Consider the following 18,060-nt stretch of genomic DNA (forward strand, 5'->3'; position numbering starts at 1 on the left):
CAATTTTTCTTGAAATTTCTCGCGCGCAGCCAATTTGTTGTGGATGTCGTTTGATCACTTTTATGGTGTAGAAAAAATAAATAGTAAGAAATGTAGCTGCAACCAGAAACTCATAAGGGGTTGAAACGTGTAACTCTCATATGTTTGCTTTGTCCGATGCTCGTGATTATTCATTTTCGAAATTACCATATTTGGAACGAGAAGAAGAGATAACTGACCAATCAAACTTCGTAAACGTGACGTAATTTTCCTTCAGGTTCCCGCGCCCGCTTAAAAAAATGGCTGACAAACGGGGGAAAAACAGCCGAAAGCCGAGAAAGCTTTCAAAGGTTGAAACCAGGAATATTACCGAAACACTGAGCAGGATATTATTGCCTTACCACCCTGGCCAAACGTGACATTATGAAACCCATTGACGGCCTCGCAACTTCTTGAAGTTGTCACTTCAAAAAACGATGCCTCGTTGACCCTCTGCACAGTCAACTTATACTGCAAATAGGCTTTTAAAATTCTTATGTTAAAAGTCTAGAATAAACAGTGAAAAATATTTTCGAATGAAATTCATTAGCTGCGTATCGAAAGTGTCCAAAACCTGAACCTGACATCTTCGCAAAAAGTGATGCTTGTAATGAATGTGAGAAGCATTTTAAAAGCTTAAATTAAACTTAGAAGTTGTAGTCACGATCGTGTTTTGCGTTTTGAGCTAATTTTATGACTGAACAAACTCAAAACAATAGACAGAGAAGCCGTTTCTTGAAAATTTTTATTCAAAGTCCAAAAAGTTAATCCTTTAAAGCAATTTGGAACCACTATCTGGATCGTGGATCCGTTCACGCAAGTGACATCGGCTAAGCACATGGCAAAATTCAATACAAAATCCATCTCAAATCAGGGCACATTTTGTAATTTTTCTTTAGCGCCGAAGAGAAAAATTTATAAAACGTCTATGAAAAATTTAAAAATACATAAATTCCCTTTCAAAAACGTAATTGTCTTGGCCATAGAGTGCAAAATGTACTTGAAAATTCAGCAAAAACTTCACTGACTTGGTTGCATTTCAAAACAGACCATGGGCTCCGCCGTGAAGAAAACAAGGTTGAATTCCTCGAGGGACGATTTCTTGATGAAAAGCTTCCCTTTCTCCTCAAAAAGAAAGCTGAGCATTCTTTTGAACTTTCTCTTTCCATTTTTTGTCTTTTAACGGTGTATTTTTAACCTTGAAATGCAGAACTCTTGTCTTAAAACATCTGCATGGTGATCGCGCAGCAGCCATTTTGTTGAAAATGGATATCCGTCACTAAGATTTCCAAATATGGTCAAAATGAATATTCACAAGCATTGAACGCGAGTTACACGTTTCAACCCCTTATGGGTTTCTGCTGCAACCATATAACGTTATACCGTTATACTGTGACGTGTTAAAAGCGAGTAATCGTCAGTTTACCTTTGAGTTATCTTTAAAAAGGTAGAGTATGCGATAACCATTCTTAAAGTCGTGTGTCTTAATTTTGGGGGGCTACATTTGTAAAGGATGTCATAACATTCGTCCTTGATAAGAAGTATCGAAACCACCATGATGTTGGATAAATCCATTGCCAGTGAAGTTTGCATCGTTCATTGTCCGTTTAGCGCGAGCTAATAGCCCACGTTCGATATATTTAAATTCTAACATGATTCCGAGGCTATAGGGACAATATTGCAATTTTTCACGACTCCATTGTCTCGTAATTCCCAGAAGAGACTTAAGCTCACGAAGACCAAACCAAATATAGAAAAATGACCAGACAGCCTCGGAGCCATGTTTGAACTTAAAATATCGAATGTGGGCTATTCTTGGATGGCAGCCACGTGAAAAGACGGCCATGATGATGGTCAGTACAATAAACAATTTTTTGAAGAATTTACCAAAAAATTGGAATTTAGTTCCCAGGGGAGAGAAACACTTTTGTTCTTAATCACCATAATTCATTATAACCTGAGATGAGGCCCAATTTTAGCAGCTTTCACACATTCTTTCTTACATGGTCGCGCTATAATTGAGCCTCTCTTTACGTCTCGCCTTTCCCGCCAGAATTTTACTTAAAAAGCGAAACAAAAAAAAGAGCCTGATCTCAGGTTAAATTTATAACTCACAGCTGACGTAAAACAAAGAAAACAGAACCATCCTTAACAATGAACCTAACCCTGACAATAGTCCATAAAACAAAGAAAACGAATCAACACCGGGGATGAGCCATAAAACCTTTCGAAACATTTTTGCTTTCCTACCTGAAAAAGCTAACCCCTGACAATTGTACAACACCATGACTGAAACAGCCATGGTATATAGATGTAGTAACACATTTCTTTGTAATAGTTTATCGTCAACTATTCGCATACGGAATCCACGCCAAACAAAAGCGCCCATTTATGATGCGCTTACATTGATGCCATGATAAGGGGGAATAACTTGACAGACTGGATGCAGGGCTGGCAGAACGGCGAAGAGCTGATTCATTTGAGACCAATATTTCGGCTAACAGAATTAGCCTTCCTCAGGGCAAAGCTAAACTGAAAGTAGTAGGGTAAGTTAAAACTACTACGTCAACAAACAGCACAATCCACTTTGAAGGAAGAGCGCATGAAGGGAAACACAAGACTAAACATCAAGCTTTAAAAATATATTCCTCGAAATAAATACGAAATTCTACATGTATAGCATCAAAAGTACCTGTACGGTAGTTAGTTCCGATATAAGCATCCACCCCATCTGCAATACAGTTTGCCTATGTGCAACCTACAATCTTGGACAGAAGATTGTAGGTACTACCAAAACCCCGCCCTGGTCAAAGTTTGACAACCGGGATCAGAAATGATCCAGCCGGACTTCAATACCGTTTTTGTGGGGTAAAGGGGGAGTATTTGTTATTGTTAGAGCTTTTAAGAGCTCTATCTTGAAATTCGACATGGTAAAGTCCATTTTTCCCAACATTTTTGTCCAAGATTGTAGCTTCGATCACTAACCAAACCCAAAAACGTGCTTTTAATATGAACATCTCGAGGGGCAAAAATAGTCTCATAAACGTGACCGTGATAAATTCTCAAAATTACTTATATTTTGGTATTAACATTGATTCATCTTTTTACATTCCGAAGAACTTGCCCTACAAACGAAAAGAGAGGACCGACCTGAAATCGACTAAATTATGTAGGCTCACTCTCCGCGTTTCGGAAGCGTGGGAAAATTTAAAGCGAAAGTTAGGGCAATAAAAATGAAAGGGAAATTCGCCGCTTTAGAATCGAGAAGGAACTGGAGCCGAAATGCGTCACGCAATTGTGTCTGGGATCGTTACTAGGGACGCGCCGGTCAGTCTCTAGGAACAGTCCCAGAAGTCATTGCGAAAGTTAACTCGACCCAGTTTCCGTCGCGTTTCTACAGTAGCGACGTATTAACTTGTTAGCTTAATAGCCAGCTTTTCTCCTAAGCGTCCCCACATAAATCCAAAGAGAAAACACGCCCTGCGGGTAAGGATGAACGTGCACGGCGAGGGCGAATTCTACGTCCGGATCTTCTATTGCGTGTACTCCAGTGCTGAAGACGGCTTCAGATACAGGGGGAATTTCAGTGAATGACATATTGATAGGAAATCCAGACAACTGAAAACATCAAAATGATTTGATCAGAAAGGAAGTTTATCTCTGACTCCTATTCTATATATTCCGCTAAATGACTGTCTAAAAAGACAAAAACAAACGAACGAAACGAACACGTCATAATTGTATTAAACAATAAGAGTTATATTTACCTTGTAGGAGGCGAGAATTTGGTCCAACTCAGCAGCGTGATTCACAGAGGTAGCTTGACTAACACTCTGTTCCATACTATGAAAAAAAGTACAGGAAGTGACGAGTTTAACCTCAGTAAGAGGGAAAATAATTTAATAAAAAGAGCATTGTTGACAATGAAATTTAACCAAATTATGGCGATGTTATGAGAAGTAAAAATAATAGTTAGTTCATTGAGAATGAAACTTTTACATTTTAGAGGATACAGCCCATTATAAATTTTTACGGTGCTAACCAGTAACTTGCTGGACTAGCTTAAAGGGGGTCCAAGCGTGTACTGTGATTTCCGTGGGCACCGTTGAGCCCTGCCTGTTAAAACAGCCTCCTTGTAGAGACGGTGAGCAATGAAAGGCGACTGCAGTCGATGGTTTTTCGTTGGTGTTAAGTTGGAAAATAAAAAAGATTGAAAGAAATAAGCTTTTGAACACCAGGGCTAAGACTCAATCCTACTCACTTTGCCAACAGGCTCCGAAAGGCTTGTGTGCAATACCTGACAAAGAAAGAAAATTATTCATCCTGGCAGTTGTTCCCTGTTCAACGGGTGCAAGGAAGAACTGAATTAAGATCAAATAAGATCATATAATTTAGGGAAGCAACGTGAGACAAACCATCTCTAACTACAGGTAACAGTGCCGACGAACAGAACGAATCAAATCAAAGTTAAACAGGGCTATGCTCTGATAGCACTTGGCATCCCCTAAAACCTTACTTTTGCCCTTGGGCGACTAGGAAATCCTTTCATAGCGGAGCCTCCATTGCTATAGAAATTGGAAACTTAGCGATGGGATAAAATTTGGGGGTGGGGGAAAGGACGAGGGAGTTCAAGTCATACAGCTTGTGTTTAGCTTGAAGTTGTTTCCTGTCGCCTCCTCTTGCTAAGGATGGCAAAGATTGACATGGATTGAAACTTAAAAAAACTGGGCCATCTTCTTTTTTAAGTTTTAATGCTATACCTACCAAAAACAAAAAAGAAAAACTATCATGGTTACCAACGCGCGGCTCCCTGATGAAATTTGTTTGACATTTTCTTGGAAACTATACAGGAACAATTTGTGTGTGGGTACATAAAGACACTAATCAATGACTTTCGCACAGAATTGACCTAAAACATCAATATCCCCGTGACACAGCCCAGGGCTGTCACTAAGATTTCAAGTTGCTGCGTGTATGAAATTAGTAGGCGGGGAATTAAACAACTAGGAAGTCCCTTTGGGTTTTTTTCTTTTGTTCCTTATGCAAGTAGCCGGGGGTTATGTTCATTAAGGCCAGGGGAAATCCCCGGCCCCCGGCCGTTAGTGACTGCCCTGATAGCCCCTTTAACTTTGAGGAAAAGCGTGGATTGAAACCACTTGGTTTTAAAGGAGGAAAGAAAACGGCTTGGTCTCGACAAGGAATGATCCTTTGAACAGAATAATTTAGGTGTTCGAACAAGGGGGAAGATGGTGTAATCATTTTAGAATCTAAACAGTACATACAACACAGTACCTGTTCCATCGTGTCACAAAGCGAGGACGCCATGACATTACTTTATCACGAAGAATCTTCTCGATCCTTAAATAAAATGGTGGATCTCAAGTTAAAAGAACAGCGTACAAATGCGTAACGCAAAGTAGTTCAGAAACCTATACTAGGAGAGAAGGTTACCAACGACAAACTAATCCACAGTTCACCCACTTTTCTTGCAATCCAGTGACATAATCTTCATCCACGCGCTTGTATTCAAGAACTTCTCTCTGCAGAAGTACATAAAATAAATACATTAAGCCAAGCGCAAACACCAGCTAAAGAGTGCGCTATTAAATCTAAGGATGATATAACCATTTAATCGGACTAGTTATAACGAATTAGCTAATGAGAGAAGTACATATACTTACTGTTGAATTCGGTACTCTGAGTGTCAGGACATTAACATTAGCCCCATATTCGTCAACCAATACGGATACCTATTCTCTTTTTACTGAGTACCTTTCCTATTTCTGTAGAATCTACTCAGTAAATCGACACTATCGCCTAATGAAGACCTGTAGTACGCGGTCGATACGTCACGATCAATATCTATGTAACAATCGTGAGACAAACGATTAACGAAACTCTTTATACGCATTATCCACGATGAACAATATCTTTCATGACACAGACTAATCCCTATGACAAAGAAACAAGCGTCATTAACGTATTCATAATGACATTTTATGGTATTATTACGTACATAAAAGGTACTCCTACTCCTAAACGAGTATGGCACCCACCCCCACTCCCACCCCCCATCCTTCGTTTTTATTTCATAAATTTGAGTTCCTGTGAGATAACCAACCAACAGGCTGAGTTTGATAAAAAACAGAGGAATGATCTTAAATGAGTTACAACATCTGCGCCGTTCAAAATGGATTTTAATCAACATGCAAGACCCGTTAAAAAACGGGCCATAGGATGGGACCTGTTAGGGCTTATTTACTCGCAAGTGGGGGACCCCAGGTAGGTGAGGTAGCCCCCTTTGGTAGGGTAGCCCGCCTGTCCATATAATCTCTCAAACGGCCACCCCACCTATGATGTAAAGGCTATTAAATTAAAACGAGATTACATGGACAGGCAGGTTAACCCACCTAGGCGGTTTACCTAACGTACCTGGGGTCGCCCACGTCTATGTAACCAGGCCCTTAGTCAGCATAAAAACGAAATAGTGAAACTATACCTGGTTACTTAGCATGGATGGCCTTGGGTACGACTTAGTAAAGAAAGGCTGCCAGCTGCCGGTTTTTGTTAAATCAAACAGGAGACGGTATGGTTCCTCAGACACCTGAACATTAGCCCAGATCTAACAACAATGATTAAACACAGGTTAATTAAACACGTGCTTAGCAATAGAGAAGAAAATCACATTTTCATGAAGACAAATAAATAGAAATCTGCTCGGCTGAACAGTTTTTAAAACCCCCGGTTGCAGTTCATATTGGTCTTCTTCAATTTTGGTGATCCATTTCTTCTCTTACATCTGCTGTTTTAACACATGCTATTTTGCTCGTCAAACAAGTTAGTTTTCTATTTTGCTCAATTGGTGACCGGCTTTCATTATGACACAACTTCTTTAAAGTCGATAATAAAAGAAACAAAGAAACTTAATGTACAAATTATCATGCTTTCGTTCTTCCTTGGACACTTTTTTGCCCAAAGACAATAAAGCAGTTTTAAAATCAGAGATAATGACGTTATCACTCCAAAGTTGACCTGCCTCGATTTTAAATTGTTTGACAAATCACTACAGTCAAGTTGTCAAGCGTGCCCACCAACATTCTGCTAATGAAATGGATATTTAAAAGTTGAATTCGTTATTAGCGGTTGATTTCAATTTCATCTTTTTTATTCCTGCACGCGTAATGAGCAGTGAATTCACACACGAGGTTGTTATGAGATTTCTGCCAACTCAGTTTTCTTAAAATTGACATGAATGTCTTCATAACAATTTTGTCAATTCAAAGATTTTTTCAACCAGACCGAATACTGAGAAGATGTAGTAAAAACCGAATTCACTGCTCATCACCCATGCATCAGGAATGAAGGTTTGAGTTTCACACTAGTTGGCCAACATCTAAGGGATTCATTTTTCACATCAATTGACTCTATGGGGGAACACTTGACCTGGCTAGACTGTAAAACCAGAAATAAGCTGCGTGGTGCGTACATTTTCGTGATTAAACACACATCCGATACTCTTTAAAGGACAGTTAGCATCCTGCACGTCATATTTCTGCCCTGTGTGGGCATTCCAAAGTAACGGAGACCCATCCAAGGTAAGAACATAGGCGGTGGAACCTGAAATACAACAATAGCAAAAACAAGCGTTGATGTGTATCTTCCAATGTGAAAGAGATAAGGACTATGGTTTAAATAGCGATTGGGTTGACACTAATTTGTTCTAACATATTACGAGCTCTTTTGGGAGACCAGAAGTCGCTTAATGAATACACCGAAATGATTTCTACTTAACATAAATCAAATCTTTATAAAGCTGAAGGAAAAAAAAAAAGATACGCAGCCTTTTTTGAATTAGTCCTGTCGCCACCTTTATCGTTCCTTAAAATTTGTCCAGTAAGCAATTGTCATACTCAAACAATTGGAGCTTACAACAAGGAGTTAATTTTCATTTAATTAACTAATAATAAATTAATTAATAATGAAAAACAAAAACAAAGGCATAAACGAAACAACAACGAAAAAATTTACATTACAAACTAAGTGACGGCGATGAACCTTCCCTCAGAGGGGCAGGGATAGCAAGGGAGGGAAAGGTAAGGAAGAAATCATGGTGGTGGTAACTTCTGATGACAAACAAAATATTAATCCCCCAGTTGAAACATTTTACCAGTGGTTATCACTTTGTTGGCGGCACAAACCTTCTGGTATCCCTCTTCCAAGGGCGACATAAGCTGCCTTGCCAATATGCAGAAAGTAGTTGCAGAGCAAAACAGCGTGTTCCTCCTCGTCTCCAGCCAGCATGCGGAGGAATTCCTACGAGAAAAAGAAACAAAAATGGGAATAGAACACAGATGTTCTATTTAAGCATGTTTCAAGCAAGTTCCATATTTAAGGCGAGCAGCAAAAGAACGCGCGAGGCGACGAAGCCACGAGAAGCAGAGCGCGTCTCCCTTCGCGCGCTGCTGTCGGGTGACTTCCCTATGTGGAGAACTTGCTCGCAGGCTAGTTTTAACTGTGCTTTCTTGTATGGTGCCTTCATAACTTATTGACTTTGAAATCGAAATTACAATCAGATATAAAACAATAAATTTACCGAATTAACTTTCTGTTCTCTTCGAAACAAGTTGGGTTAATGAAATAAAACAGAAAGGGTTTGGATCATGTTCACGCAAACTGCAAACATCAATTTGTATCACGTGATCATTTTTTCCTTTGTCTTTGTTGTTGTTTACTGTTCATTACTTCTATACGAAAATAAACAACTTTCTTCTTACTATTTTTCTGTTTCTATTTGTTTATTTCCCAGTTCAAAGATTGTCAACTCTATTCTGACGTTTGCCGTTTGCTGGCTCGATATCCATAATTCGTCAGATGATGCTCAGCCTCATTCACTAATTGTTAATTATGTATCGCCGGCCTCATAGGTTTCATCTTAGTCGGTGAATTTTCGTGCGCTAACACATACTAGAACACGGTTCTCGCCAGGTGCAAAACAAAGCCGTCACCTTGGCTACAAATAAATTAAAGTTCCTCAGTTTAAATTGTGGCTAAAATTGCCCAGGGAAATAATATCGCTTACTGCCCTCAAAAGCACGCACGAAGCCCAATTACGATTAACCGAAGCCTAGTGCAATACTCGGCAAAATTTTTATCTATTACCAAATTTTATCCTCTGCAGAATTCTATGCCACGTCTTTCTTTCACTAGATCATTTTTTTCAACCGCCACGGAGAAAATATAATTCAACCGTGTTTTTATGCATGGCAAAACCATCTGCTATGCATATACCTAATCATCAGCCAGTTCAGTAAATATAAAGCTATGAACTAATTGGGTCTTAGTGTGTTTTAAAGAAACAGCGAGAAACAACCTACAATTTGACATGTCACAAGGCTATTGGTTCTTTTTTGTAGATCAATTCTTCGCTGAAGTCATTACTTACTACCTTAAACCATACACAAAATGCTTCTGTTGAGTTATGAAGTAGACATCAAACAAATTTCATCGGTGAGCTGTAACCATAATGATATTTTTGGCGATTTTTGCAGGCGTGGAATTTAAACTTGGAAAAGCTGGCCCAACTTTTTCAAGATTCAAACCATGAACATCCTTACCATCTGTTGCAACAGACGACAGGAAACAGTTTCTTTACCTTAATATAGACTTTAATATCAAAACTGGACCATTGTTTTTAGAATTTAATTGATGCAAAAAAAAAACTATATACACATATATGTTGTAGTTAATTTTTTCTATCTCAGATAATTTTCGTTTTTCTTTTCTTTTTGGGTATGGTAATGCTGCTAATGAAGTTGAAACAAAGAAAAAAAGTAAAAATTACCTGAGATAAAAAAATAACTACAACATACATAGAGCGATTTTCGTTTTACCTTGAAAAATGGTTTCAGTAAGTGTTCGTTATTTGTTTTATCAGCCAATGGATGAAAAGATCAAAACATGGACTCTTCGTTTTCCCGCCAAAGAAAACCCTAATATGGAGAAGGTATTGCTCGATTGACCATTCGTGTTGCAGCATGACGTCAAAGCGAAGTATCGGTTGATTTCCAGAAAGTTCTCAGGCATGACATTTTCTCACCTGAGCGTTTGCTTGACCATAATAACCAACCAAAAGCCACGCGCGTTTGCATCCGTTCGATAAACCAATCAAATCGCTCTATTTCCGTTCGTTTGTTGTTTCTGTTTTGTTCGCCTGTTTTCATTTCAAGGTCATGCGAAAATCGCTATCGTGGCATAGCCTTTATGTAGATACTAACAAAGCTACACCTTACTTAAAAAATTTCTTTTTGGCTTATAACTATTGGTCATTTCTTTATGGCGCCAGAACCCTACATTGAGGTGACTCTTTTGACTATGGTATTTAATTATGAGCTCTAATTCATTCGTCTTTGATCAAGGCAATAGATGATATTTACTTAACAAATTTCAGTTTGGCGTGCTGTTAAAACAGCATCTTAAAACTTCTGGATATCACACCTGTCTATAGTAGTCTGCCGTCATGAACACCACAGTGAATGAACCGGACTGCTCAAGTCAGCTAAATTCTACAGCAGAAAAGGTCGGGCAGACCTTTGCTTACTGCATAATCCTTCTGCTTTCTTTGGTCGGGAATTCCTGCCTTGGAATAATTGTGTACACAACACCAACTATGAGGAAACCGATAAATTATTTCGTTACGAATATGGCCATGTCCGACTTGCTGTATTCAATTTTCTTTTTTCCAAACAAAATAGCCCTGTTATACAAGGGACAGTCATGGCTTGTTGGCAGTGGCTTTGGTCAAGCAATGTGTAAATTGCTTCCTTTCTTATCCGACACGTCCACCATTGTTTCCGTTCAGAGTCTGATTCTGATAGCAGTGGATCGATATGGCGCTGTGTTATTTCCCCTCCGCTCTCCACTCATCACGTCAAGGCTTTGTCCCTTCTTCATTCTCGCCACATGGGTTATTGCCATGGCTTATCACTTGCCATATTTATTTGTCCACAAACTGGTAGAATACCAAGGGAAGCTAACTTGTAAAATACTTTGGAAAGAGACTTTTGGAGACTCCTCGTCGCTTGCAAACTACTTCTTGGCAAGATTCATTGTATTCTTTTACCTGCCGATTGTCTTGTTGGCGATGCTGTACTCCAAGATTTTTGTCGAACTCAGATCACAAGCGCATCCAGGTGAGCAGTCGACCAACACCGAGGAACAACGCACCAGAAGAAACAACAGCGTGCTAAAGATGGCCATTGCTATTGTTTTAGGTTTTGTGATATGCGGGGTGCCTTTCACTGTCACTGTCTTGCTCCAAGTGTTTGCATGGAACCGTTCAATTCCTTGTAGCGCAGCACACTACGTGACATTCACAAGGTTTTTAGCCTACACAAATTGTGCTATAAAGCCTCTTATCTGCTTCACTTTTAGTAGCAACTATCGTCAGGGTCTGAAAAGACTCATCCACTGTTTTAGCAGTGCTGCAGTACTTCCAGCTTAAGATTATTGCCCAACTGAAAAGTAAGCTGAGAAGCGAAACTGTGGGCAGCCTCTTGGGATGATCGTGCGAGTGAGTAAATTGAGCCAGGCGAACACTAATAAGTAGATTTGTTGCCAGTAAAGTAACCACAAATGGTGATGCCGGAGGTGACAAGGACTGCAGTTTAAGCTTTCGTTACCAACCGAATGCTTCCACGGCTTGCTCCAAGCGATTTTTTTTGTCTGGGAACTCAAACATTAATATTTTTTTCAGTTGGTGAAACTGAAGTCTTGCGGGTGATCTCTCAAAACCTCCTCAACAGTCTAGGCCGCATGGAATCATATTAAATCGAATCGGTCTGCGCGTAGGTGTAACTCGATCTTTGTTTAGTTAATAGGAAAGGAGGGTGACTTACAGAAGAGAGTGAGATAAGGCCGAGCATAACACCTCCAAATCAAATAGACTTTTGGAGCTTTTTCAAGGTATAGACCAAGTAAAAAATTATCAGATTAAAAAACTACACAAGTCTTGTGTGGACGGACAACCAGGAATTGATATTCTTCCAAGATACCTTTAGAAACCAAAACAACAGCCAGCTGCAACAGTTTTTAATTATCAGGAAAAGTAAACTTCAGTATCGTGTTGACAACTAGCTTCCTTACCGGGACAAATAAATAAATCGCTATCATTTAATACCGGCTATGAAAAAGTCCAACATCTTTTAGTCAAACGTCTACTAATTATAATTCCTTTTAATTATAACCAAGACAAAACATCAAGTCCGAATTTCTACGCAAATAACATGATATCTGACACGTAGACAGATAATGTTCTTGAATCTTGGGTTGTGACTCTCGTCAATAGCGTAACGTTACAATTTTAGTCAAGAAACGAAATTACCTCCTTTTTATCCAACCATTCGAAAGCAGCTCTTGGATTTTCGTCTGCTAAACGCCCTTAAAAGCAGACTGTTATCTACTTTGAGCTCTGTCATTTCAAGCAAGACTGCGAAGTTCGCGTGTAAATATTTGAACACTGATAAGCTTATGAAACATCTCGGCAGCGTTGGTCCTCCAACCACTTAAGCCTTTAATTTCATGGTGCTGGCAATATATCTCACCGCTCAATTTAAACAACCCTTTTCGAAAACTTCGTTATTGATCGTTCTGGCGTGGACGGAAGGCCAAAATGAAAGAAAAAGTAGCCATCTATACAAACAAACGCATTGAAGCGTATCGGTGTTATCAAGGTGTAAGTAGTGGATCTGAAACCGAATGAACACACAATACTGTTTAGGTAGCCGGCAATAGTAAACAATAATGATTTGTTTCATCGAAATTGATCTAATCCGCCTAAGATTTGTTTTGCGAAAAGAAAAGGACAAAAATAAACTAATATCTCAAGAAAAAACGAAACAAAACAGGCAAGAATGATAACTACTGAATTGATATGATAATTAACAATTATTGAATAAGGGTGAGTATCATGTGAAGAATTATGGAGATCGAGGAGGATAACACGTCTGAGAATAAATAAGAAAAGACAATTATTGGATGAGGTTCTTGTGATATCCGGAATAATCCAGGTCGAGGTAAGTGTTACCAGCCGAGCCGAAGGACACGGAATCTGTAGGTTGTGCGCGCAATGCATGATTTACAATAACAATATTAATTCACGTTCCTTGCGACGGTGTGTTTGTCTTTATTTTTTCCAAAACAAGGTATAATAAAACAATTATTAGATTTGGTTTTTGTGATATCCTGAATAATAAGGTCTCGGTAAGTGTTATCAGCCTCGGCATTCGGCTCGGCTGGTAACACTTACCTCATCCAATAATTGTTTATTATTCATTCAAAATATTTCTCCGTATCTGATTGGCTAAAATGACACGCAAAATTCATCATAACCAGCTTTTGTCCACCAAACTTGAAAGAATGTTGCGATATGTGAAAAATGACGACAATCGTGCAGTAAAATTGCCAGATTATTGCACCGTTAACCGAGAAGACCTGCGGACGAGGTTCAGTTGTTTTGGTGGTGACTTCAAAATGGTAGAACATTTCACTAGTTTCACGAGGAAGAAAAAGGCGAACTATTGGATCAGTAATAGAAGTGTTTCAATACGCACCTCAGATGTGGCCCAGATGTCACAAAGGTCAGGAAAGGCAGCAGAATCAGATATGAAAGGAATCATAGACACATAGCGAGCAATGCGTTCCTGAAAACAAGTTAAGGTAATTTAGCTCCACAGAAACTGAACGGTAAAACAAAAAACAAAACAAAACAAACAAAAAAAAAAACATTATAACGTGCTAAGTACACCCGTACGTCTTTTTTTATTGTTCGTTCTCTGTTTTCATCCATAATACCAGTCACGGTGATAAAATGAGTCGGTTTCTCCTAAAGGCTCCTCGTCACTCTTCCCACCATTCTTTCTTTTCCGTTTAGTAGTAGTAGTAGCGGAAGTGGTTGTGGTAGTGGTAGTGCCAGTGCCAGTGCCAGTGGCATTTGCAGTGGCAGTGGCTGTGGCTGTGGCAGTGGCTGTGGCTGTGGCTGTGGCAGTGGCTGTGGCAGTGGCAGTGGTAGCGGTAGTGGTAGTGGTAGTGGTAGTGGTAGTGGTTATTGGCAGAGGCAGTGGTAGTGGCAGCGGCAGTGGCAGTGGCAGTGGTAGTGGTAATAGTAGTAGTAGTAGTATTAACGGAGCATCATGGGTAAGAAAAAATGTAGGATCCGAGAAATTTTTGGTAATACATACATACATACATAAACTTTATTAATGTGTCTTGGAATCTCTAGCCGATGGGGTTAAGAACCCCTCTACTAATTGGGGACACCTAACAATATAATATAGTTACCTAACAATATAATATAGTTAAAATCCTACTAACTATCTACTAATGAAACAATTGATTTAAAAAGATTAAGAATTACAAAGGATTAAGAATTACAAAGGATGCAATTATAGTTACCTAACAATATAATATAGTTAAAAAACCTACTAACTATCAACTAATGAAATAATTGATTTATAAAGATTAAGAATTACAAAGGATGCAATTGGAACAATTGTCGTCGTCTATCATTACACCTAGATCAAATTTACGAATACAATTTTTGAAACTAAATAATGATGGGAGAATTCTGATTTCGCTTGGCAGCTTATTCCACAACTTTGGTCCCAGGTAGCTGAACGAGTGTTTACCATATTTATTGGTCCCAAATCTGGGAATGGCGAACTCTGCCGTCCTCAAGTTGTAGGGTGGGCAATGCCCGTGAAATAGCTCGGATATTTTGATGGGGCATAGTTTGTGTTTCACCTTATACATAAGGATAGCAATATCTTGCAGTCTTCTGTTCTGAAGAGTCGTTAGGTCACTTTTGTCCAGCAATGCTTGGTAGCTTGATTGCTTATCTAGGAAAACTGCGCGTAGTGCTCTTTCTTGGACCCGTTCAAGCTTTCTTTTGTCGGTAGCACTACAGAAATGCCAAGTCAGGTGGCAATAGGTTAAGTAAGGCAATATGGCTGATTTATACAGAGTTAATTTAGCATTGGTAGGGACAAGTTTTTTAAGCCTTAACATTACACCTACTCTTTGACTCGCCTTCTTACATATTTCATTAATGTGAGTGTTAAAATTCAACTGTTCATCTATGGTGACCCCTAGCAACTTAAGACAGTCAGAAGATTCGATGGTGTTTCCTTGAAAGTGTAATGGAGTGTTACTTTCTGTCTTGTTATGCTTTAAAGTCATAGTTTGATATTTGCTCAGGTTTCCTTGTAGCAGATTGCTAGCGTACCATTCGGAGGCCCTATTGGCATTCCTCATAAGATTGGTGTCAGCCATTTTCAGGTTCCCCGCTGTTTCAAACATTTGATGGTCATCCGCGTATATAGAGAGATGCGAAGTTATTACGTATGTCAGATCGTTTTGAAAGATGTTCCATAACAATGGGCCAAGGGCCGATCCTTGTGGACAACCCCTATCTGTACGCTTCCATTCACTTCTGAAAGCTCCCAGTTTCACTCGGTTCAATCGATTACACAGGTAAGATCGAAGTAGATCACATAGTTCGTCATTAAAACCATACGCTTTTAATTTGCTGATCATTAAGGACGGATGAAGCGAATCAAAAGCCTTACTCAAGTCGGTAGATAAGATTTTAACAATTTGCTGGTTATCACGTGCTGATTTCCACACTTTAATAAGACTTATCAATGTTGTTTCACAACTGTGGCGTTTACGATATGCCGTAATTCGGGGATCCAGACGGCTGTCGAATTGCTTAGAAATCTGGTCGCTAAGTAGCTGCTCGAACACCTTACTAACCACTGGAAGGACAGTTATTGGTCGATAGTTCCGACAATCTTGTGGATCCTCTTTCTTAAAGACGGGCGTCCATTCCCCCCTTTTCCAGTTGTTTGGCCATTGTCGATTTGTAATACATGAATTGTACAGATTCGCCAGTGGTATAGCAAGTTTTTCCGCTCCATATTTCAGTACTCTGGCTGGCATATTGTCATATCCTGATGCTTTCCTCGTATTAAGTGACTCCAGAGCCTTTCTAACTTGTGCTTGGTTGACTGGATAGGACTCGATCATTGGTTCTGAGATACTCGCCATTTGTATTTGCAAGACACTTGGATGATTATTTAAGTCATTCTCCGAGGAGTTTCTTAAGTTGACATCTCCAATATCGCTTGCTATCGTAGCGAAGTGACCTGCTAATAGAGGATGTTAGCATCGACAACGAGTACGAGTTCTAGAACGAGATCAACGATTTTGCGTACTGCGCATCCGTTCTGCGCATCTCCACGTTTTCAAGTCGTCCTGTCAAGTTGCACTACGACGAGTTCTCACCAAAAACTCGAAGTGGGTAGAACGACTGGGAAGAGCTGGTTTTCAAAGGTAAATTCCGATCGTTTGGTGCGGTTTCTTTTCGTTTCTAGCCTCTCTTTATCATCTTGAACATTCCTTATATTATGTTTTATGTAAAATACTGCTTTGAAGTCGAGGAAAAGCAACCTAACGCGATATTTCCTACACAGAGTAAATTTGCATTTACCCGGGAAAGTTTCATGTCTCTCCACAGGCCTCACAGGCTCACGAAATAACCCCGAAAATTGCCATTATTTGGTCGAAAATATCCCAACAGTCGAAGATATCAATAAAGAATACTTACTTCTTTATCCAGTGTGGTTGTTGTGTTGAATTTGATGGGAGAATACACAGCCCTTCCTCTGTATAGGCCGCTGTTCGATTTTCGCACACAAATTTTTCCGGTAGACGCAAAATACGACCAAGGTAGGGAATGACCTTGTCGCTAAAACGAAAGCGGCTGAAGCACTCTTCCTCGGAAACTTCATTCAGGTCGAATCTTCGATACTTTCCATGCTCAAATACAGGATAATCTGTGCTGTTTACATCATATAAAGCACAAAATTCTTCTTCGTCCAAAAAACCTTCCATGTAACTGAGTAACAAGCAGTCTTGACCGTTTTTTAGAGTCATTTTTTGTTTTCCAAATTGTTGTGGAAGCGCTACCTCGACTCAAATTTGGCGCCCAGTCATGCGGAATCCCATAATTTTATTTTCTATAAACTCGAACTCGGTGTCATCGCTAACATAGAAAGCTGAGAAAACGACTTCGAGTACGAGTACGGCTTGAAGTCGTTCTCGTACTCGTACTCGTTGTTGATGCTAACATCCTCTAATATTTCCGCAACAGTCTCTTGGTTGCTAATGATCTTGCCGTCAACTTTTAAGTTAATATCAGTTCCCAAGACCCCTTTCTTAGATCAAAGAAACGGTTTAAAAGTTTCAAAGAACGTTCCTGGGTTTTCTTTAAGGTCAGACGTCTTTTTCTTCCAGTATTGCCGTACAGCAATTCTTCGTTGTCTGGTTGCCTCATTTCGACATTTCACTTTCTCTTCCCAGTTTTGTTGTGTCCTTTTCATTTAGATACTTCTTAAAAGCTCTTCTCTTTGCTCGGATGGCATTTTTCCATGCGGTCGTCATATAGGGTATGTCTTTATCCCTAACTCGCTTCTTTTTCTGAGGGAAGCATTCGTCCATAATGTCTTGCATGATTGTATTCCAATAATACACCTTGCCCTCAACATCATCAAACAAGTTTCCGACATGCCAAGGTGCCGTCATTAGTAGGTTGTCATATTTCACCGGATCAAAATTTTTGTAACTCCTGAAATGGATGATTCTACGTGAATGTTTCCTCGCTTTTTCTTTCATTATACCATAGATGAGCATATGATCACTTAGAGCAGGGTCGTAAACTCCTCCTCCAATGAACAGGTCTGGTTGGTTGGTCAGTAGTACATCGATAAGCGTGGCTGTTGTTGTTGTTCCGTTTCTATCCAGTCTAGTTGGCTGCTTTATGAGACATTCAAAGCCCTGCACCATTTCGAGGTCCAGGAGTAATTTGCCCTCCTTTCTCTGAGGCCTTAGCCTATCTAGGTTAAGGTCACCAATGACAGTCACTGCTTCTCTTTGAAGCGACGCCCAAGTACAAATGTGGTTCAGTTCTTCCTCTAGCGATTGCTGGTA

At 39.6% G+C, this 18,060-nt stretch overlaps 2 protein-coding genes across 2 annotated transcripts in view; one reads left to right on the top strand and one right to left on the bottom strand.

Moving 5' to 3' along the window:
- Positions 1 to 2,645: 2,645 nt before the first annotated feature.
- The window catches only part of LOC140939183 (coiled-coil and C2 domain-containing protein 2A-like), a 53,287-nt gene continuing 37,872 nt past the window's right edge, over positions 2,646 to 18,060 (bottom strand). The window contains exons 45-53 of the mRNA XM_073388751.1: positions 13,626 to 13,715; positions 8,217 to 8,331; positions 7,505 to 7,635; positions 6,518 to 6,640; positions 5,500 to 5,558; positions 5,311 to 5,376; positions 4,280 to 4,315; positions 3,786 to 3,861; positions 2,646 to 3,636 (exon numbers count right to left, since the gene is read on the bottom strand). Coding sequence (XP_073244852.1) covers positions 3,442 to 3,636; positions 3,786 to 3,861; positions 4,280 to 4,315; positions 5,311 to 5,376; positions 5,500 to 5,558; positions 6,518 to 6,640; positions 7,505 to 7,635; positions 8,217 to 8,331; positions 13,626 to 13,715 — 891 coding nt within the window. The 3' untranslated portion in view covers positions 2,646 to 3,441. The remainder of the gene's footprint in view (positions 3,637 to 3,785; positions 3,862 to 4,279; positions 4,316 to 5,310; positions 5,377 to 5,499; positions 5,559 to 6,517; positions 6,641 to 7,504; positions 7,636 to 8,216; positions 8,332 to 13,625; positions 13,716 to 18,060) is intronic.
- On the top strand, positions 10,527 to 11,518 carry LOC140936634 (RYamide receptor-like). The gene has a single exon (XM_073386131.1). It carries the CDS (start codon positions 10,535 to 10,537, stop codon positions 11,516 to 11,518), a length of 984 nt encoding a protein of 327 aa, XP_073242232.1. The 5' UTR covers positions 10,527 to 10,534.

Source organism: Porites lutea, chromosome 5 (genome assembly GCF_958299795.1).
Source record: "Porites lutea chromosome 5, jaPorLute2.1, whole genome shotgun sequence".
Taxonomy (NCBI): Eukaryota; Metazoa; Cnidaria; class Anthozoa; order Scleractinia; family Poritidae; genus Porites; species Porites lutea.

Excerpts from the sequence above, each read along its gene's own strand:
- LOC140936634 (XM_073386131.1), top strand. The coding sequence starts at position 10,535 with ATGAACACCACAGTGAATGAACCGGACTGCTCAAGTCAGCTAAATTCT.